Here is a 23236-nt window from a genome sequence, read left to right on the forward strand (position 1 = left end):
CAAGATAAACCAGAGAGAACAAATTTCATGTGACACATGCACATGAAACCATGACTACTCTTCAGTAGCTAGCTATTGCTTAGTATCTCTCTTGAACTGTAGTGTTGAATGCTTGGAGCAGTTGATTCTGTAAAAGACCTTTATGAGTATATAAGTATACTTAATCATGGTTAAGTAGATCCTCTAAATGGAAAAGGAAACAGCACAGTTGTATTGGAAGACAGAGCTGGATACAGCATGATTAGCCCTGTTTTGATCAAGCCACTGCAACATTCAAGTGATTCAGAAGAGTTCGGCACCCGAGGACATGACCAGATATTAGACCATTCTGCTCATGCATAACTGTTATTAATTTAAAAAAAACCCAAAAACAAACAGTTGAGCAATTTTGAAAGTCCAACCCTGTCTCAGGAATCCTTGAAATGTGCTGCTGACCTAGCAGAGATTCCTCTTTGGAGAGGAGCTCTTCACAGAGACCTGCACCCCAAATTTCCTAAGGTAAGCAATTTCTTCCATGACACCATGCAAATGCATCCTGGTCTCTTTTGTTCTAGAAACTATTTTAACTCCCAGGGCCAAAATCGTGTGACTGTGCACTGTTGGCTGTGTTGTGTTTATCAGCCTTCTTGTGTTCAACAGATGTTCAGACCCAGTGGCCTGTCAGCCACTATGCTTGAGGGAAATGCAATTTTTTTTCCCTGCAAAATTGTGATAAGGACATATTTAGCTGATTTTTGTATGCTTGTCGTAACATACGTTGTTGGATATTTTTTGTGCCACTGAACTCACCCAAGAAGGCGCACTGACACAGGAAACCTCTTTCCCCTTCAGAGCCTGGGTGGGCTCATGGTGTGGTCATCAGAAAAGAAAATCTCTATTTTACCTTTTAATCAAGCATACACAGTTTGGAATTGGATAGACTACAAGGACAGATTTGCAGAGCTACTCTGAAAACCAAAAATTCACCTAAGAGAATTAAGCCAAATCAAGATGCAAGGAGTAATGGTGATATAGACAGCAGCCTGTAGCTGGTTTTTTTTACTGATGATACTCAGTATTTACAGCAGCCGGTAAACCTGACTGGCTTACTACCATGACCAGTTCCAGCTCTTTACTCTCTCTCACTTGACCCCCTCCCATGTCAGGTAAAAAACAGTCTGTGACCTTAGCAGTTAGTGCCTTTTTTCAGAGAAATCCTGAATTCTGTTAAAGAATTGTTGAAATCTGTCTTGTTTTGTCAGGAACAAAATCAATAGCACCTAATAAAAAAAAAAAAAAGCTGTAACTTTGAGAACAGTACTGCCAGTGCTTTGATTTGATAAAGGACAAACTTATCAACAAAATTAATGTGCCCAGAGCAGAATTTTTTACCTATGTCCAGTAAGAAAATAGAAACAGCAGATCTACCTGCCTCCCCCCAGCCAGGTCATTCACTCTGCCTCTCTCCTCATGTGTATCACTCTTCCAGGGCCCCAAATTCAAGTGCATTCACTGCAAATTCACCACACTGTTTGGCCCTGGGTTTCTGACGCTGTCACTATTGCTTTCCTTGTAAGAACAGTGACAAGCTGAAATTTGGTGGAGGGGCTGGCTTATCCAGCTCCCCAGGGATGTGGGTGTGGGAGAGGGATATGAACTGAAGCATTTTGCTTTTCTGCAAACTCTCATATTTTCCCCATCCGTCCTAATCCGAATTCCATGTACCTCTTCGACCCGTGTTTTCATGCTCTCTTCCCAGGCTTTCATTTCTCCTATTCAAACACAATGTCTAGCCCTAAAGTGTGGCTGGTTTTCCTAGTCTCCACCTATAATAAAAATGAGCCTGGCTCATCAGCAATAATGATGGCAACCTCTTCTCAGGTTTATAGGTTTATTACTCAAAATGCTCTTACTGTGAAAAAATCTCCTTCTGGTTTTAAGTGTATAATAAATATCCACACAGGCGGGCACGACCAGGAGATTTCGGTACTGGCTGGCTGGCAGCGAGGGCCTTCTCTCCTGCGTCCACCCTGCGCACATCCCAGCTCCGCAGGAAACTGGTACGCAGCCCTGGCCCAGCTCCACAAGAAGCTGGTATGCAGCCACGGCTGAGCTATATAGGGAGCTGGTAAGCAGGGAGCTGGTGTGCAGAAACATGCACGAAGGTAGCAAGAAGCAATCTGGACATACAAGATCCCGCTAGTCCATCCCCTCCCTGCCCTTCTAGAAAACAAGAAAAAAATACGAATATGGCAGAAGCCTCTGTGGCAAGTCCTCCACCACTGGCAGGGGCTTTCAGGCTGGACACTGGAAACAAGATTTGGGAAATACAGCGGGAACAAGGGAAGAGAAAGAAGCGCATGTGCACGCTCATCAATTCCCGACAGGAGTGAGGTTGAAGTGAAAAGCTTCCTGATGACCTCCAACAAGCTACTGAAGCATGAATATAGCAGCTAATTGAGAGGCAGAGTTGATTGCCTGCACTGCACTTAAAGGCCTCAGGTTAAAAAAACACAGAAGAAACATCAAAGCGATATGTGAAATTATACAGGACACAGGCAGAGAGGGCAAGGAGATGAGAATCTGTGGTGTTAAACCTTAACCATGACAAGCAGCAAAATGTTCAAGTGTTAATTTAGAGCCCAGAGCTGATGGGCTTGCACCTTTCTGCCTTCTGAAGCCTTTGCCTGCAGCAAACAGACATAATCAAATTACAGGAGGCTGTTAAGCACTGGCAGTAAACTGTCCCCTGACATACACAGGGCTGTGGAGTATTGCTTAATAAACTGTAAAATTTCTTTCACTCTCACCTGTTTTTTGGTAGGAAGTGATAGTAAATGCAGGATCAGTTTGTCAGTGATGTATGCAAATTTTTTACTTATCCTTAGAAATGTTAACTGTCCCTGCCTCCAAATACTCTGGCCTCTCTTTAATTTCTTTGAGAAAAGAATATGTTTTAGAAAAGATAGACAGTGTGGCTGTCATTTTCCTGTTGGGTGTGTATTTGTGTGCATGTGCGTGTGATATAGTAGTGATAGAGCAGGTGTTGCTCGATGATGTGTTGACACTGAAATTAATGTTTATTCTCAAAGCAGTCATTGTGCATCAGGTTCATTCATTATCCTGGAAGAAGGACAGTTTCTTTCTCTAAACCGTCCTGCAGGCACATTTGTGCAGAGCTCTAAGATGAATTCTGCAATAATCACCAACCCAGTTTCAGCCACGGGCATGTTATATACCTTTTATCCGAAGCAAACAGGTAAAAATTAATGCTTAAGTCATCTCCTAGGACTGCCATGTGAGACAGCTGGTAATACAAATACTTAACATTGTAAAATAAAATCAATATTAAGTCCTTTAATAATACAATGATTTTATAAATATTAATAATGAGCATCATCTTATTTGTATGTATTCTGAAGTTACAGCAGTTACACTAGCGACATTAAACCATCTTAAATATGTAACCAAAGAAATCACTGCTGAGAACCACAGATACTTCAAGGGGTACAGAGGACTTGGCCACTTCGGATTCTTGTGTTCCTTTGTCTGTCCTCAGTCCCTCTGTCCACGACAGTATTTATAGAGTGCGGTCACATGCTGAGGAAACTTGGATGGTATAAAGGCATAAGAATAACTATAAATGAAACAAAAATGAGCACCCCGGAGTATCAACAATAAGAAAACCAGAAGGCTTTTGGAAAGCAGTGCATTTTATTCCCACTCCTCGTTCTGCAGTCTTCCGCTGATGCTATTAAAATACCTCCGCACGAGGCAATATTTTTATTTTATTGTGCGACAGTCTTTTTTACTGAAAAAGTGGATTGCGTTTGCCAAACTCCCATTTTAATTTAGGGGAATTTACAGGTATAAACAGAATACAATATAATCACATTTCAACTATACATGCAAATGTACAACATTGTAACAGCAGCTTTTTTAACAGTCAAAACTGTTTGAATTTCCACAAGTTTCTACTAATACTTCAACAACAGTAAGCGGCAAAACATTGAACTCTCCCAGGAAAAAGTCCTGCAACAAGAGTCCAGGGGGAGAGCTTTCTACAGCACATGCCAAACATGGAGTGTACACTATGGGATCTAAGACTGGCATCCAGGTGGTAAAAAGATCCACATTTCTTGTGGACAGAAAACACTGAGCACAGTGAGGACAGATCAGAAATGTGGGTTTCTCTTCAGCCATCTGTACGATTACAATGCAGTTCAATATCGTAACGAGTTCAGTAATACAGGAACTGTAAGTCATAGGCACAAACAGCTTTAGGATGCATTTGAAAAACTAACAAAAACCCTATTATATTAGCCTACAAACAATAAATAGTGCTTTTTTTGCAAAAGATGCTGTATGGACCTTGAGCAGAAAGTAAACATTGTATTCGGCATATAGCCAGAATCTCTTGATACTTATGAGCTATACATAACGTGTGATGTACAGATTTCAATGCGCCGTGCCCCAGCTCAGCAGCTCCAGGCTTTTAGCCTCAATGTCTTTATAGCTGTCCCTTTCAAAATTCCTGGGTGATGCTTGGTCACCCAACTTCTGCACTCACTCAGAAAACATACTGTAGCCCCTGACGCCTCTGCCTGCATTTATTGACATGACTCTAAAGCTCCCTCAGAGATCAGTTTTGCCAATATTCCCCGCTGGGTAAATTGCTCGTTTCGGATTGCAGTGCTGAATGCGCTGCGAGGCTAATGCTGCCTCCTTGGCTTGAGAAGGCATTGGGCTAGGCTTAATGAGGGCTGTGGGAATAACTGATTTTCAGTTTGGTGGCTTAATAACTAATAATAATAACAAAACCAACAATAAACAACTTGGTTCATTTTTTCAGGAGATGATAACAACTTGTTTCAGCCTGTGGTCAAGACGGCCTGATGGCTGGGGCACCCTTTTGGGATGAGGAAGACTCAGAGCCAAATCTCTTCACTGCCTAGCTCTCAGCAAAGGTTTGACCCGAGGACCCCCACCTACCGAAAGGGTATCTGCAGGCAAAGAAATACTCAAACACTTGTTTTCCCAGTCTTTCCCGTTAAACGTATGTGGTACAAAATATTAGCATGTTCAGTAGAGGCCCTGCCGGAGGACATGCTTCCCACTTCCCACAGGAGCGCTGGAGCGGCCGGGGTGGCAAGGCCGCTCTGACCTTCGCAGCCCGCGGGGACAGTCTGGGCACAGGGGAGCAGCTTCCACCAAAGCCACGGACGTCTCGGCGCCGAGCGCACCGAGCATCCCAGCCGTGGAGCGCTCGGCCATGGGATCTGCCGGAGCGCACTGCAGCTCCCTGCCTGCCTGCCTGCCTGTGCTTTCTTCCACTGGACATCCCAGCGGGGGGCCAGCGAGGGCTGATAGGCACAAAGCCATGTCCTAACACGTTGCCAGGATATAGCAAACCTGTCCTGCAAAAGCACCCCTGGGAACCCTGGCAAGATGGTGTCCCCAGTTCTGCTATCAGCCTGTACTTCTGAGAGAGGGAGATGGAGAGGACACCTAGGTTCCAGCCCAGGCTCTGATTCACGCAACTTTAGGGTACAAGGAGGGGATAGCACAAGGCACACACTTTCTCCCTAATTTTTTTATAGCCCTCCCAAATCCGTACATATCAACATTTCCAAACTCTTTTATTTGGGTCAAGCTAATATTCCCAATGCTACATGTAGTTAAAGCTCATAGAAAAACATCCTTCTTTTGCTAACCAAAGCTTCTCAAAGGTTCAGATCTGGTTCTGCTCTCATGTGCACCACTGCAAGACAAAAGTACTTGTGCTGAAGACACAAACCACCCAATGTAAACCAGGTCCAAGGCCCAGCCTGGCCACAGAATCAGGGAGAGTTTCAATTCTTCAGTTAAGAGGGTGATTTTACACCAATATAATTGAAGTGGCACAACCTCTAGCCCCATTGCAATTGTATTGACACAGAGGAGCACATAAAAGTACAGTTAATAGGAGCTTATATATTGTAGGAATATATTTATATAGCGTACCTATAATTGGACGGATACAGATATGGCAGTGCATCAACAGAGCCTCCGAATGGTGTTAAAGTCACAAGGCTCCAGACACAAGCTAAGTTACAGGCCACCACCGTGTCACTGGCACTGCCGACTGACTCAGTGGTACTGATGTCCCTCATAGCCCAGGCTGCTGGGCAAGCACCCCGTGACCTCCCATTACCCAACTCTCTCTGTGTCCACAGCAGAGGACTCGGCACCTTTACCTGTGGTGGGTCTAAACTGATGTACTGAAAGCAGCTGAAAGCAAGCCCAAAGCATGAGCAGACTCTAACCTTTTGCTTTTTGACAATGAGGTAAAGTCATCCTACATGATTTGGATTTGTCAGCATTGATGTGGAAATGTATGCTCTGCCTTTCCCCCTGTACAGAGAACCAGGTGTCTGTCCTCAAGCAAGCAGTTTTCAAACCTGCTTTTTAAGGGTTTGGTAGCTCTTCATTCTCTATCAAATAATCCTTCTTTATATAATTAGCACCCCTCACCAACCTCCATACTCCAAGATAGGCATCCTTCAGCGAGCTCCTGTTTGCTTCTTGTAAGCCAGTGGCTTTTCCCTGGACCGCCAGTCCCTTGGCAGGTTTCTCAGCACCATCCTTCTCTTCCTCTCTGACCTGGCTGTCCCCCGTGGCTGATGCTTCCACTGCTGCTTCCTCAGCCCCCTTCTCCTGGGTAATTGCCTCCATCGCAAACAGTGCTTGGTCCCCAGCCTGCCTTTTCCCCTCCTCTTCTCCAGCTTCTTTCTCCAGGTCCTCGTAATTGCCCTGCCGCCTGGTCTCAATGTACTTGGCCACGCAGTAAATGATAGACCCCAAGGTGTTGACCACAACACCGGCTATAAATAACTTTGTGGGCTCCACATCATTGAATGCCACCATGCCCACTGTGATGGTTGCTATGCTCTTCACCACCCCTACGAAGCTGGTGGTCACAGCTGAGTTAATGTAAGTGCAGTGAAGGGTGGTAAAGTTCATGGCACAGCTAATCAGGACGCAAGCGATAAAGATGCATACCATGGCAGGGTCCTTCCACCCCGGGAAGGACCAGACGTTGATGGAATCCATGCTGGCAAAGGAGCAGATGATGAGAAAAGGGGTGGCTGAAACAGCGATGGCATACTGAGCTGTCAGGGGTCCGTATTCACTGTCTACACTGGTCTTCTGAATGAGCACCAGGTAGGCAGCATGTATCAGCACGGCCAGCACGCCTGTCACATAGCCCATAGCATCACCAGTCAGGTCACCAGCTCCTGTCAGGAGAGTCACAGAAGAAACCAGCATGGTTTTTGCATGTGAGACAGAAAGAGAGCCCTGTTTTGGGCTAGGGGGATATTTAGGAGATAGGCACCAGTGCCCTTTCCGTAACTCCTAAGATTCGTCATGCTTTTCCCAAGGCTGGACACACTTACCTCCCAACAGACATATCTTTTTTTTGTGTGTGTGTGTGTGCGTGCTGCAAACCTGTTGAACATTACCCACTCTCCCCCTAAATCCCACAGCCAAAATCAGATTGCGTTCTCTCTTTTGCGAAGACACTACGGGAGATTTGCAGCTGAAATTGCACATATGCACAGCAACGCTGGGCATCCTCTTGCAAGTGCGGGCACACGTCAGCTCCGGCTGGCGGGGCTGCCTGCCCTCCAGCCCCCCGGCCCTCCTGCTCCCCAGAGCAATGCCAAGCCCTGAGAGCCTCCCTGCTGAGCCCCGTCAGCTTCTTTGCAGCTTAAGGTACTCGCCATGTGTGCGTGCTCTGTCCCCTGGGGCAGCCCCCAACCCAGGAGTGTTGCCGGGCCACACAGAGCCAGCTTTGCCTCCCACCCCACCTACACCTCGGCTGGAAATCAACGCAGGTAGGGCCTCTGGCCCCGTGGGGTTGCAGCTGACCCCAACGGTTGCGCCTACGCCTGTAGGATTGCACTTAGCCCATTAGGGCTGCGGTTGCCCCCAGAAGACTCCATCTACCCCTGTAAGGTTGCACCCCCCCCATAAGACCACACCTCCCTCTATAGGTTTGCACCTTCCCTAACAGGGCTGCAATAAGGTTGCACCTCTATCCGTAACCGACTCCCACAGGTTTGCAGGGGCCCCCGTAGGGCTGCACCGGCTCCCGTAAGGCCGCAGCTATCTCCGTCAGGTTGTGCTCAGCCGTGTGAGGTCGCACCTGTCACAGCGGGGCTGCGGCCACCCCGCGAGGTCGCACCTGTCCCCGTAAGGTTGCGCCTGCCACAGCGGGGTTGCGGCTGCCTCCCCGCCCGGGGCTGCACACCGGCCCCCAGCCGTATCCTCGCACCTTTCCCCCGGGGTGCCGCTGCCCGCCCCGTCCCGCCCCGAAGCCCAGGCGGAGCGGCGGGGGCTGCCGGTGCGGAGGCGGCGCGGCCGCCCGCCCCGTCGCGTCCCGTCCCCCCCCCGTCCCGTCCCGTCCCGTCCCGTCCCTCCGGTGCGGCGGCGGTCGCACTCACCGGCCAGCGCGGCGCCGCAGGTGGTGATGAGGACGGCGACGAGGACGCCGGGCGAGGGCATGCCGTCGCGGAGCACCAGGGCGCCGGTGAGGAGGGTGACGAGGGGCAGGCAGCGCTTGAAGACGACGTACATGGGGAGGCTGAGGCCGCGCAGCGACCAGAGGGTGAGGGTGGACTGCAGCGTGGCCAGGGCGGCCACGGCGGCGAAGGGGCGCGCCAGGCGGGGCCCGAAGGGCGGCAGCGCCGCCAGCCCCCGCCGCCGCAGCGCCTCCAGCCCCAGCGCCGCCGCCGCGCTGCTGAGGCACTGCAGCAGCGTCAGGAAGGCGAAGTGGTAGCGGGCCAGCAGGAACTTCAGCAGGATGTTCAGCGAGCCCGAGCACAGCCCGTGCGCCACCGCCACCGCGACGCCCCGCGCCCGGCCCCGCCACCGGCCCATCCTCCCCGCGCACCGACCCGCCGACGGGGCCCGCGGCACTGCCGCCCGCCCGGCCACCCGCCGCGGCGGCGGCGGCGGCGGCGGCGGCGGCGGGGGGGAACGGGGACGGGCGGAGGCAGGGGGCGGGCGGAGGCAGGACGCGCTCCCGGCGGGGCGGCCGCCGCCTCCCCCGACGTGTGTCCCCCCGCGCCGCCCCCGACGCGTGTCCCCCCCTCCCCGCGCCCCCGCCCCTCCCGTCCCCTCCCCGCCGCGTGTCCCCCCGCCATCCCCGACGCGTCTCCGCCGCCGCTTCGGTGCGCCGCCCCCGATGTCCCCCCACCTTCGCCCCGCCGTGTCCCCCGCAGCACCCCCCGCCTCAGCGGGGGCGGGAGGTGCCGTGTGTCCCCCCGCCGCCGCCCGCCAGCCCTCCCCAGCCCGTCCGGGCGCAGGAGGGCTGGCGGGCGGCGGCAGCGCGCCCCGCTGTGCTTTCAGGCAGGGCGATAAGCGCGGGGCGGCAGCAGAAGCGCGGCCGCCCCGAAAATAACGTGGGAGCCCCGCGGGAAACCCCACGTCTCCCGGAGCGGGGAGGTCAGTGCAAGCCCCCCCCCCCCCCCCCCCCCGCGTGCACAAGCGGGGCGGTACCGCTTTTCTCTCCCCGAAAACATGCGGCCCCCCGGGAAAAAGCATCCATCGAGCCTACCGGCGGCATCCCTCCCGCAGCCCCCCCCCCCCCCCGGTTCCTCGCGTTGGGGTTCCGACCGCCCCCCCGGCTCGCCCTCCCGCTCGCCGAAGGGAGCCCCGTCCCTGGCGGGGAACAGCGGAGAGTTGGGAGCCGCTGCTAAGAAAGCAGGGAGAACCTGTTTCGAGCAGGGGGACTTTTCAAGGAAAGTCACTAAAAATTGGTAACCACACAGAGCCTTCGAAAGTGACGTTTTAAAGCCTGGTAAAGTTTATTTAAACTAATCCCTTCTCTCGACTTGCCAGATGAAGGTTTTAGCAGGAGACGGCAATAGATCACCTCGACTCTACGGGAAAAGCAAAAGCAGTTCTCCCGGACAGCCAGTCCTCTACCAGGCTCCTGCAGTGCCAGGCAACATAAGGGAATTAAAAACTATACTTTTATTCGGAGCTGCCTTATAATCTTGACCCTTCTTTTAACATCATACATGTTAGGTCTCTCTCATCAGCACTAAGACTACCTTTCACCCATCGATATGAGATTAGCAATGCTATTCTTTACTTTAAACAAAACCAGCCTCCCCCCTCTCCACAGGAACGGTATTAGAAAGAACCAGCTTGGGGGAAAATAGCACGCTTGACACCCGAAGCTTGTTTTTGGAAGACTTACCATAAAAAAAGTGGACCAGATCCTGACAAGGATTGCCAGTTCTGGTGGGCTCGCATGGAATTTAGCATAAGCACAGCATGCATTTCAGCAGTATGAAAAAGGCACAACTATTTTCTGTGAGATTTCTGCACAAAAATACTTCATTTCAGCCTCAGTTCAGTTCATAGACCTCACTAGACATACCCAGCTTCCAAAGCCAGCTATACTTCTTCCCAACCATTACACTGGAAACTCTTCCACAGCTCGGTGTTTGGGTGAGACCTGTAGGATCACAGGAAAGGGGTGCTGATGCCAGCAGGTCCCAACAAGAGCAGGGCAGGCATTAGGGCTGCCAGGCCAGCAAGTATGCACGAAATGACAACGCTAATATGGAGGAGTGGCAGGGAAAACACATTGGACCCACAGCGCTGGGCTCTTGGTCTGAACCAAGAGAAGCCGTGTACGCCCAGGATTATTGCTGGGTGCAGCAAGGGGCTCTTGGTGGTCATGGGGATCAGTCGCACCAAAGGACATGTTACTAATTTCTTGGGTTACAACTAGCAGCAGAGCTGGTACAGGCAGGGAAAAGAGGCAGGGCAACGCTTATAAAATGAAACAGAGGTACACATTAAGGTACGAGTGAAAATGTAAATTGGTAATGAGGGAAAGGAAACCATGGGTACCGTTGAAATTAAACAACAGAGGTAAACCACAAGAGAAATAATATTCTCTAAGCAAAAACTAAAGGAACTTCTTTTTTTCAGCTTGTGGGGTAAACACGTGGATGGAGACAGAAGTGTTGTTTGGAAATCTAACCTGCAGTCTGCTTCCAGAAGCCGGGAGCTGAGTGCAAGCCCACCTTGCACTTCAATGCCATCAGCTCTGCTTGTGCAGGGGGATAGCGGCCGCTGTAGACTCTGCCTGTGACTAATGCAGACAGAGCAGTGCTTCCTTCTACTTTTTCATGTGTTCCTGGATAAATATTCTTTCTTACGAGAGGCTGTCTCCAGCTTGCCTGCCTTTTATTTTTCAATCTTCAATTTCTTAATTTTTTTATCAAGCTACTGTTCTCACTCCCTCTTTCTTGCCTGGCATTTTCTCACCTTCCTTCCTTTCCCCATTCCCATTACAGAGCCTGATATTAATGCAAGAACAAGACTTGACTTTGTGAAGACCACTGTATACTCACCAGACTCAAAACTGCAGCCTCTCTTTTCCTCCTTCACCTCTTCTTCATCTTTACATAATCGATGGGAGGATTCTCCTGATATCTATCATTTTAAATTGGCTTTTTCCCTTTTGACTTTAAGTGTTCCCTAATTGTCTTCCACAACAGTTTATTTTCCCTTTTGTTCTCTCTCTGGTTCCTACCAAGGCAGTTGTATTTTCATCTTCTTTTTACATGCAAATCTTTAGTTTTAATAATATTTGAGTACTTACATTTCTATTGATTAAAAACTCCACTGATTGAAATATTAAAACACTGAAAAAACCCAAACAACCCAGGACTCTGTGTGTATGCCTCCTTTTAAAAGGTGAGAGTAATACCAATCTGAATTTCCCAGGTTATCTCAGTCACAAAAGCCATGGATGCAATCAGGACACTTGGAAGTTTAATCTTTGCTAACTCAGGGTGGGAGGAAAGCACAGACCGATACCCAGAAGTCTTCAGGCAAAATGACATGTCAGTTGTGGTCACCTCCCTGGTGTCACGGGGTGCTCCACCTTGGGGGCCTTCACCCACTTCAGCAGCTGCACTGCAGCATAAAATGTAAACTCACAGTTAAGTGACATGAAATATTAAGGCATATAAAGGTTGAAACTCGCATTTACACTTACTAGAGACCAGGTCTGGCTTCAAAACCCACTAAAGAACTGGTGCCAACGCATTTACACCAGCCTCCATTTGGACTCATCCCAAGCCCCCACACAGCACAATTTAAAGGAATGTGTGGATCACTGAGACAGTATTTGCACATGGGAGAAAAAAACCCCACCTTCTGCCAAGTAAGTGCAGATAGAAAAAAATCTAATCGTGCTTTCTGGGAATGCTATAGTAATTGGGACTACACCTAAGTGTAACCTCTGGAAGAAACAATTTTGTCCCCTCACCAGTGAAATTATGACTAGTGAAGTGAGTCTCTGACACTGCAGAGGATCAGGGTGCAAATCTGCATTGGGGGCTAAATGCTTCCGTGACTGAAACAGAAAAACAAGTGTATCAGAAGGATAAAAATTATAGAATAGTTCAGTTGGAAAGGACCTATGATGATCATCTAGTCCAATTGCTGGGCCACTTCAGGGCTGACTAAAAGTTAAAGCATGTTAATTAAGGGCATTGTCCAAACACCTCTAAAACACTGACAGGCCTGGGGCATCAACCACCTCTCTAGGAAGCCTGTTCCAGCATTTGACCACCCTCGGTAAAGAAATGCTTCCTGATGTCCAGTCTAAACCGCCCCTGGTGCAGCTTTGAGCCATTCCCATGTGTCCTATCGCTGGATCCCAGGGAGAAGAGATCAACACCTCCCTCTCCCCTTCCCCTCCTCAGGAAGCTGTAGGGAGCAACGAGGTCACCCCTCAGCCTCCTTTTCTCCAAACTAGACAAACCCAGAGCTCTTAGCCACTCCTCATAGGACATTCCTTCCAGCCCTCTCACCAGCTTTGGTGGTTGCCCTCCTCTGGACACATTCAAGGACCTTCACATCCTTCTTAAATTGTGAGGCCCAGGAATGCACACTGTACTCAGAGAGAGGCTGCACTAACACTGAATTTGGGAACTCGAGCGTCCGCGTCCCAGGTACCATATCCTATCTCTTGGAACTCACCTGTGTTGCAAGGCCAGCTTCTCTTGCAACATGTCTCATGGCGCTCCTAATTTTAGTCTTGTCTATACACAGCAAGGGAGAGGGGGGCAGACGGTGCTGTCCCTTGCCAACCCCTTTTCTCAACATGTATTCAGGCCAGGCCCAGTACTAGTCTCCCACTGCCTCACCACCACTCCACACTCAGAAAAGATGAGTTCTCCTGCACTTCACTGGGAAGGAATTGGATAAAGCAACAGAGAGACATCATTTGAGGTAACACTGCAGTGAAGGTACTTCCCTCACACTAGCTGTACTTGTGTCCAGAGACAGCAGTAGGTGCTCAGTTCCCAAGTTGACTCTTACAGATTTTTGTCCTGGCAGTAAGGCACAGCTCATAGTAATGAATAGCTCTGTGGTTCCTTACAGTAATGAGATGATTATGATGACTTAACTCTAATACTTTGATGGAAATTATTCTCAGTTCTGCATTTCACCTAGGTACAATAACATGACTGAGAAAAAAAAACACAACCAAAAAAATGGACACCAATTTGTTCCACAATTCCTAAGGGCATAATTTTTTAAAATGGTTTCTTGGATGAAAATGGTAAAGATCTATATAAAATGTTTAATGCACAATTTGCTTTAATTAGGGTCTCATGCAACCATGAGGTATACAGGGGAAGTGTTGTGCAGAGTTGTATCCATTCCCCATCACATGGCCCTGAGCACATTCAAAACTGAGCAGTACTACTGAAAGGCTTAACACACTGATGCCTATGCAGCAAAATTTGAGGCCAGCACTGTACTTGGCTAGAAGAAAGAGATCACTTAATCACTGACATGTAGTCTGCACAAGCAGACACAAAGAATCATTTAAAATAACTTTCCTTTATCAAAATTCAGAGCTGATGGGACATACAGCTAGGCAAAGTGTGGTCTCTAAAAGTACGGAGGAAAAACGTGACTGTCACCCAGTATTCATACAAGACATAAACCATGATTATGATACTCTACTTAAAAGATACTCCCAGTATCTTTCACTGCATTTACTTTTTGATCAACATTTCTTAATTGGGGAAGCAAATACAAGAGTGTAGCCAAAGATACTGTGTGCAATTAATTTAATAGCATTATAGAACAGCAAATCCACTCCTTTAGAATATGATTAATCAATATGTTTCTTGAATCAAGGAGAAACCTATGGGCTCCCATAAAACAAAATCTTCCACAGGAACAAGTTTAAAAGTAGAACACATTACATCTTTCAGATTATTGTCATTAAAGGTCTGTTTCAGTAAACAAGAAAAAAGATCAGAAGCTAGTTTTATGGTCATAAAATAAAAAGTATTTCTTTAAAACAATTACAGCAAACATTCCCTGAGACTTAAGAATCAGCAACAACTATTGCCAGACTGGTTTTTCTGTTACAGTGCAGAAATGTTACACGTTCTCTCCATTCAAAGATCATGCAGGAAGATTAAAGGCCACAGTTTTTATTTACTATGTGCATCTTCCAGATGTGCTCATTTTTCAAGAGAATTAAATCCGGATGCAGCAACCCTCAGCACTGAAGCTAACCAGGACATGAAGGGAGAGAAGGCAGTTAAAAGGTTTAATGCACGGGTTGAGTGTGCACGTTCAGAATTCCTTCCCCACCCCGTGCTATGTTTTCTAAATTTCCCCTTCCAACTGTTAGGCTAGGGCTGCATTCTGGAATATCCTCCCCTCTACCTCCCCCCAGAAATACACATATAAAATACATACCCACCACCAAAATGTTCCACTCACTCAGACAAGTAACTTGTAGTCTAAGCAGAAAACAGTGATAAAGCAGAAGAGTAGAGTAACTATTAAAGTTGAAATAATCAATTTTAATGCCTAAAATTAGATTTCATGGGCCATGGTACTGCTGAAAGCTGTATGCAGCACAGCTTTATCGTTGCATCATTCCTCAGCACACAGAATTGAAGTGCAGTAAACATCTGGAATTTGGTGCAACACTATCACAAAAAAAGAAAATCTACTTTTTGTTATTAATTCAGCTTGAGCAGATGGCATTCTGGGTCAGTTTGCACTGACTCAGAAAAAGATAAGATCCTATCAGGATCCAAATTCTCATGTTGCAGAAGATGGTTTCTTTCTGTCTTGCCCTAACACCAAATCAATATATGCTTATCTCTCTGTGGCTACCTGCTAGTTCCCTGGCTCTTTCTCCAAGATAGCACAATCATTCTTTCCTTGCAACTTGCAGCTCTTAGGTCTGCTGAATTCTTTCTTTCATTTCTTCAAAGCATCCAACAGATCTGGCAGTGTCTGCTATTGCTTGATATATGAGTGGTGCAACCCCGAAGTGTACAGCATTCATTAGCAGGAGACTAGGAAAACCCGACCAAAGATCTGCAAAGACCCTGACTTGTAAAGAGTCTTTTTATGATACAGATTGTTGATATGGGGTAACAGCAGAAGGGAGACAGCTTTAAGAAGGTTAAAAAAAAAAAAAAAAAAAAAAAGCGAGCAGGAAACCAGGGGAGAAGCCTAACACATACCAATGAGAACTGCAGGAGTATCACAGTTGGATCCTGAAAGAGTATTTAAAGGAGACTAGAGAAGCACAAAAACTGAACATCTCTACTTGCCCCAGAAAAACTCAGATGAAAATACCAGCATGTGGGCTGAGGAGTGAAAGCGGGCATGTGAAGTACTCAACATACCTATAAAACGTTGCGCATATTTTTTAAGTATAACAGCTTGGCCACACTGGATCTGCTATGCTTATGTCATGCAGTTAATCTGCATGTATGCAGGTTCAACTGGTCTGGACATCAGTTCTCACTTTGGTCAGGCTGTCAGAAACACTGAATATACGGCCACATTCCTTTTCTATCTCTTGGAAAAACTTTAAGTGAAAATAGAAGACAAGTCTGATAGAAGAGATGGTTGTCCTATCTCTAAATCTTGAGAACTGCGATCCAATTACTGTTGTATGTATTTCATTTTTTCCTAAGCGTTTTCTCTATCATCAGAGTATCTTTCTGCATGACTTCATCAACTGTTTTACTCAAGGAGATCTAACAGAAAAAATGTATGAAAATAATCTTTACCATCTTTGTGAAGAGGCTATCAAAAAGGTCAAATGAATCAGCTGGCTATAAACTATGGCATTTACTGTCTATCAGGAGTATTCGTCATATTGAACAAGAAAATAATGCAATGTGAGTCACAGCAAAACATATAAATATAAAGGCATTCAAGTGGTACAAACCTCAGTTGACATTACAGTGAAAAGCCGCTTTTGTCTTGTCTTTTCTACAGTGACAATCTCTCAAAATACACTGCCAGTTACTTTTACTCTTTGTAAGGATCAAGAAGATTCAGGCCTCTGCTCTCGTCATTAGCCAGACAGGTCACAATATTGTGTTGGTGATTCTACTCTGAAGACACCAGCTCATACCTGCTACAGCCACTCAGTAGCTGTTGAACGTTTTGCTGGCTCAAGTACTACCTGTACTGTAAACCAAACCCTAAAATCTCCACATGCTTAAGCACACAACACTCCGTTCAAGCAGAGTTTTACTTAAAGAGACTAAGATTAGTCACTAAGATTAGTGACACAGCTGACACTTCAGCACAAGTCTGGTTGTAGAGGAAGAAAGAGAGGTTCCTGGTGTGTCAGATCTTCACTTTTTCTCTAACAGGAACTGCTAGACATGACGGAGTATAGATCTTGACTAGTTCGTCCCAAGCACAGTCCACCACCTACAAAGCAAACAAAATCTATTTAGATCCTTCATAAGTGTTATTTTTACAAAAACCAGATGGAACTTAGAAGAAAATAATGCATATTGTGGAGTTAATGCTGGTTGGTACTCTGATTTACAATTCTTCAGAATTATCTAATAATGCGGTTAGTTTTGTTTTGTTTTTTAAAATGTTGTCTTAACTTTACTAAGATGCACAAAAATTAACAATCTCATATTTTTCATGGTCCCCATGAGGAAAGCAGGGAAATCTTTGGGTTTCAACTGATTGTTCTAAATAGGCTAAAGAACATAACTGAGAAAGAAATTAAGGAAGGACACACAAAAGTGGAGTCCTTGTGGTGTTTCTTCTCTATACAGGGTCTCAGGACCCTTTTACCATGATATCTAAACACTTCATGATCAAATGTGAACAACTTTCTTATACTTGCAGATATGGAAAATTGTTAGACATTTTTCTAATGGAGACCTGAGGAATGGAAAAACAAAGAAGTTGACCAAAATGACACAGGAAGTTTCTTGAAGAATTAAGCCAGAACTTCAGTCTCACATTGATAAGCTACAAGATCACTGTATTGTCTTTTGTTGAGAAGAGAGATGTCTGTCTGCTGAGCATTGACAATTGGGGGTGGTGATGTTGCTCCAAGCACTACCTAGACCCCATTAGTCTGATGAGAAGTGATGCCACATGTGCCAATGGCATCTTATAAACACAGTGACTGGTTCCAATATAACTGAAACTTTTCTGAATTGCAAGTCTCAAGCTCTATTCTAGATGCAGGCATGAACCTAAAATCACAAAACCAGAAGGTTAACCTAATTCTATAGCATTAAAAAATTTTAATAAATAACAAGATTCCACAGAAGACGACTATAGAATGCTTTAGGTTTGAAAATTATTTGCTAATGCACTTTAGAGTTTAACAAAGTGAAAGGGTTAACCACACTGACAATTACTCAAGTAGATGACCTATAATACATATTCACAAAATACTGTGGGAGACAAAAACTAAGGCAAAGGGAAGAAGAAAGAGGAGGGCTAAAGAGAAAAAGCTGATGAGCACCACAAATATATGCCAGTAAATCTAGCTGAATCCATCTTGCATTATTTTTACAATGTCCTTTCCAGTTGGGATCACAAAGGATACAGTATTGGATCCTCTGCACAACAAGCTTCCTTCTGCTGCAGACTGCAATTCCTGTTCTCTTCTAGAGCCAGAATGAACAGCTGCACACTAAAAATTTGGAAATCCAACTTCAATATTTGATTTCAGACTATAATTAGCCCATTTTGTGTTTACTATACTGCACTATTATTCATTTTTATTGCTTCCTTAGCTGGTTCTACTTAGTTATTTGAAGTGCTTTCCATATACATCTAAATGGATCAAAAAAAATCTCTTGACAATGTGTTGGTCTATTCATCCAACATAATAGAGCTTTGTGTAATATAATGTTCTGCTGCATTGCAGTCCCCCAAATCATACCAAAAAGAAAATTTGAGTCCTCCACTAAATGCTATGTAGAAACTGGCAGTCACAAAAAACACAGGTTTTTTAATATTCTCCACAGCTCTGGATCAGTATCTGTATTTCTATAGGCAACACTTTCTACTTTCATAAAGAAAGAGAGATAACATCTGGAAAAAATCCCATGGGAATTCCCACCTGTTATCAATGTAATTAGTATCCATGAAGTAGCCTCTGAACAAATATAGTTACAGAACCATTTAATCTACCAACACTAAAAATAAACAGGGGATATTAAAAGGGAGTTTGAAAAGGATCACTTGCAGTAATTTGCCCAACTCATTGACTTAATGATAGCCCATGAAAGATGAAAACATAACCAGCAAACAGAAGAAAAATAAAGCTACAGCAGATAACAGTGTATCAAGTTCTCCTGTGCAGCAGGAAGTCTATAATGGAATACTGATATCAGAAACCTTGATGAAAATACACATGCGAAGAACAGCAAACAGGTATGTATGGGAAACTGGGACGCTACAGCATGGAACAACATTACAAAATGCAAGAGCATTTCCATTTCTCTGTAACACTTTCTCCAAAATACAGCCAAGACTGTAAGAGAAAGGGGACAACTGTAAGCTAACAGTGCAGCAGCCAGCATTAACTGATGGACAGCTGCTACAGGCCCCTTTGCAGTATCTCATATATTAGCACTGCCTCAAAAACAAATGACTAAAATGAGCCCTGGGATAGAGAGAAGTGCCTGTTCATGCAGCTACTGCCATCAGTTTACAAAATTTCTTCTTTTATTTTGCCTTTTTCCTTATGACCCATCTTATACAATGGTCTTATGACCATTGTATGCCTTTCCCCAGAAGAGGGGAACAGAGGATATTAAATATAAGTGCTTTAAAAGTATTTAGAACTGTGAGTTCTCATGTGACATATGAACATTTTTACTACATACTTTAAAGCACTTTTGCTATTATTTTTTTTTAAATAAACTAAATGCTACTTAATTTAAATATTAAAATAGCAGCAGGAATTCCATTGGAATGATCTAGAACACCACAGTAAATAAATACAGCATAAAAAAAGCTGCAAGTTCCTAGAGTTTATATTTTGATCAATAAGATGATGTTACTCATAGGCAGAGAAAATCCTCCTGTGGTAGGATAAAGGACAAAGGAAAATTGAAAACGGACTCACGCATTATTTGCATACCTGATAAAAGTCCGCGCCATTAGGAACAGCAAGGCTTTCTGTGAAAATGTCCACTGTCTCGTGGACAAATTTTACTCTCAGATTGAAACAAATCTCACCGATTTCAGTATTTAGAGCGTGCATGATTTACATCTTTTTCTGTTTAAGCTGACATGCAAACAGAGTAGAAAACAGTTTATTTCAGTTGCAAAGAACTGTATAAATTATAATATCCTTATACTATTGAATATTTTGGACACCTGTATGCCATGGAATTTTCATTATCATTTATGAATACTAAATTGCTCTTGTAACTATAGCATAAAATTCTACTGTAGCAACTTTTAACTATCAGAAATTGTGGGGAAAACGAGAATAACTAGAGCTTAATTGTAAAACAAGAACATTCTACCTTACGCTGACTGGTAAATTACATCAAGAAATAGCATAAATAGAAAAAGCATTCTAAACCTGGTAATTTTAATTATAACTAAAGCTATATGGGACAAAGGCAGTCTAACAAAATGACATTTACTACTTGTCTCCAATACTTTTATTTCAGTAGCAAAGTTGCAGTACTAGTATATATGCTAGGGGTACTGTACTGTTATTACTGCAGAATAAGCATCATGCCAAGTTATTTGCCAGTAGAGATTTAAGCAAGTCTATTTGAAGCACATAAAATGGGGATCACTCTATTTCCCTTCAAGTAAAGCCAAAAAGCAAGCAAGCAAATGAAAAACTGCAGTCATCACAGGAAGCTGATTGCTTGACTAGAAAATCATAGTTTAACTCAAATGAAACAGCTATCCTGTATTTTATTGAAGTGTTTATCCTTGTCCCAGAGTATAACAATGTTTCCCACCAATTGATTTAATATTGACATCCATTCATTTATCAAAGCCAATTCCATTGACTCACTAACTGATTTACTCCTCTGACAGGCCCTCTGTTTCCTATTGATCACAATCATCTTGCTTTGCAATAGACTTAGACCTTTTCCAGCACCCGAGGGCAATCCATTCAGTCTAGTGCAATTACCTGCATGATATTCTGCCTCTTTACTGTTCAGAAGCAAGAAAACAAGAGAAATCTCCCAAGTTAGTAGCTAACTTTTTTTCAATATTTGAAGGCGCAATAAATGCCCAAGTCCTAACCAAGATTAAATACATCCAAAAGAACAAACTAAGAACTTTGAGTTCAGTATCCCCTTTATGAAAGGGTTTAATAAGAAGAAAGGACAGCCCTCTCTAGATTAGTATTTCTGGAATTATCTTGGTGCCACTCAGCTTCCAGAGTGCTCATAATAAATCATAGGATAATACGCAAATGTGTCTGAGTGACCCATTTCTCTTCTCAGCTTTTCTCCATCCCATCCCATTTTCAAATAAAACTAATAGGACCTGTCTTTTTTCTGTAGAAGAGACAGTGGAAAAAGTATTCAGTTCTTTGCTTCCATTAGTGTTGTGTTTCCCGTCCTCTTTTAGTATCTTACCTTCTGTGTCTTTTCATACAGAATTTAATGGTCTATTTATATCATCATTATGTATTTTTGAAGGGCCCTGAGCATCCTCTGTAAGCACGTGGGATGGAGATTACGTGGAAATAAAGCAAGCTATTAGGTTTGCTACTCATCAAAATTACTTTCACAGGTGATCATTAAAACTGGTTGGTTAAGTGCATAATGGATCACACATGAGTTTAAATGCATTCAGTACCTATTTTGTACTAGAAAATCCAAACCACTACTGTGGCCTTTTGCTTGGTCAACAGTTGCCAGGGTGAACCGCACACGATGCCTACCTTCACACGAGAGTAAAAGCGATGGGAGTTTGTAAATTAAAACTTTTTATTTTCAATGTGCAATAACACCAATAATTTTTTAATTTACTTTTGAAAAAAACCACACATTGATTTAATTATTATTTCCAGTAAAGACAAAATAAAACAAACCCTGGACCAGAAGTTCTTATAAAGATCTAGGTTCAAACTATGATTATCAGAAACAGATGTTCCAAACATTGGTTAAGAAGCTATTTCTTCATTGAGGAGAGAAGAGATAAAAGACTTGAGGGGCATTATTTTTCAGATTGCAAAGATATGTCACAAAGAACTGATCTAAAAAACAGGGAGCTGTCTCAACATCTGTTTCATTGCTCTGACACGGGCAACAGGAAGATGACTTGGTAGTCATGCTACACATTTCTAAATGCAAGTCTTCTGAGCGTGCATTTCATCAGTAAGACATAAAGGAAATTGAGATGCAGGCTGCAGGTAAGAGAGAAATCCTTGGCATCTCCACAGAATTTGTAGCAATTCCTCTGTACTCTACAGATCAGGGTAAAGACACCTCCCTAGTCTTTCAAGAACTGTTTTTAATTGGTAAAGTCAATCATAAGTTCTGTAGAAGATACACTGGAACTGCAAAAGGCCTTTCTGTGCTGATACTAGCTTTGGTGACCCCAAATGCAGTCAATTTACATGCAGTGTAACTGTGTTTTCTAATGACCCTATCCAATCTTCAAACTCATCCTTCAACTCAGAATTAAAGTAAGTTCCTTCCTTTTGGGATATCATCACAGATAATCGTAAGCCAAACAATGTTTTTGGTAACAGCTGCAAAATCCTGTTGTCTTCCATTGAGTTTCACTAGTGCAATTCACTGGGACTTCTCAAACAGATTTATTGACCATGCAGAAAAGAAACAAAATCCACTACACTGACTAAAAGAGAAGGCTTACAGAAGTAGAAAATATTTGTAAGCCACCTAATCAAATACAATGCACAAGCAACACATTTATTAAGAAACTGCTGCCTCCCACTTCTTCCCAGTACTTCAGAATCAAAATTAAAGTACATTGTACTCTCAGTATGCTGACATCGCAGCTTTTACAGAATTGCAATGCCTGACAACAACCTTTCCAAACACCTTAGGATGAGACTTCTGCTGATAATGGCAAAGGGTGACCATTATTCATGAATGGCTAGCTTTGACTTATGCAGTGAAAGTTTAACTTTAACAGTTTGGGAAAGACACATAATAAGCACCAGTAAGAAAAGTCACCTCCCTTTTGCCCCTCCAACTCTGTAAAAGAGTTCAAATTGGTTTAACATTTGCAGCTGGTTAAATCTGATCTTTCCATGCAAAAATCCACTCTGAAATGAAGTAAAAGAACAGATGCTGTAGGATCTTTTTATCTCAAAGGATCACTAACTACATAACTTTAGTAGCATCCTGGAGAAAGACCATAAGGAGAGATTAAAAAGAAGTACAGATAGTGATATAACTATAGCAGTGTGATAGCCACAACAGCTGGGTGGAAGCTATCAGTTCCTTGGCAATTAAGTGTAAAAGATAACAGCAAGTGATCAAAAGAAAAAGTCTCTGCTTTTCTGTACATTTCCACAAGATGTAACTCCACTTTTACATGAAACAGTCATTTCTGGGCCTGTTGAGGGCGTACAATTAATTTAAATGAACAGCAAAATACATAGCACAACAGCCTCAATAAAGACATCTTCGGCGTTTATATTTGGCTCTACTGGTTAAGCCAACTTCAGCACCCACTATCCTGTCCATTCTCCTGCTTGCTGAGATGGCATAGCTAATGCAACACATAGAAAACAGGTAGCAGAACAAGCCTGTACACCAAAACTTTACAGATGATAAAAAATTTCTCCATAAAGCTGGAAGAATTTAGAACTAGATTTCAGTTACTTTCAGGGGATGAAGCTCAAGTGTATACAGTTTGGCTATAACCTCCCTCCAACTAGTAAGAAATTACAGCT

At 44.3% G+C, this 23236-nt stretch overlaps 2 protein-coding genes across 4 annotated transcripts in view; both read right to left on the bottom strand.

Moving 5' to 3' along the window:
- Positions 1-3674: 3674 nt before the first annotated feature.
- On the bottom strand, positions 3675-8932 carry SLC35D3 (solute carrier family 35 member D3). Its single transcript, XM_030023509.2, has 2 exons — positions 8466-8932; positions 3675-7256 (listed from the first exon to the last, which is right to left on the bottom strand). The coding sequence occupies exons 1-2, from the start codon at positions 8899-8901 to the stop codon at positions 6427-6429; spliced, it is 1266 nt and encodes a 421-aa protein (XP_029879369.1). The 5' UTR covers positions 8902-8932; the 3' UTR covers positions 3675-6426.
- Positions 8933-14121: 5189 nt separating this feature from the next.
- The window catches only part of PEX7 (peroxisomal biogenesis factor 7), a 47399-nt gene continuing 38284 nt past the window's right edge, over positions 14122-23236 (bottom strand). For 2 of the 3 annotated variants that reach the window (XM_041125464.1, XM_030022717.2), the window contains one exon: positions 14122-16773. In XM_041125464.1, the coding sequence (XP_040981398.1) occupies positions 16746-16773 (28 nt within the window). In that variant the 3' untranslated portion in view covers positions 14122-16745. The remainder of the gene's footprint in view (positions 16774-23236) is intronic. The other variant, XM_030022718.2, reaches the window with a different exon arrangement.

Source organism: Aquila chrysaetos, chromosome 8, assembly GCF_900496995.4.
Source record: "Aquila chrysaetos chrysaetos chromosome 8, bAquChr1.4, whole genome shotgun sequence".
Taxonomy (NCBI): Eukaryota; Metazoa; Chordata; class Aves; order Accipitriformes; family Accipitridae; genus Aquila; species Aquila chrysaetos.

Coding starts and splice junctions, on each gene's coding strand:
- SLC35D3 (XM_030023509.2), bottom strand. CDS start 8,901: ATGGGCCGGTGGCGGGGCCGGGCGCGGGGCGTCGCGGTGGCGGTGGCG. Junction 7,257..8,465: donor CTGCGGCGCCGCGCTGGCCG/GTGAGTGCGACC, acceptor CTCTCCTGACAG/GAGCTGGTGACCTGACTGGT.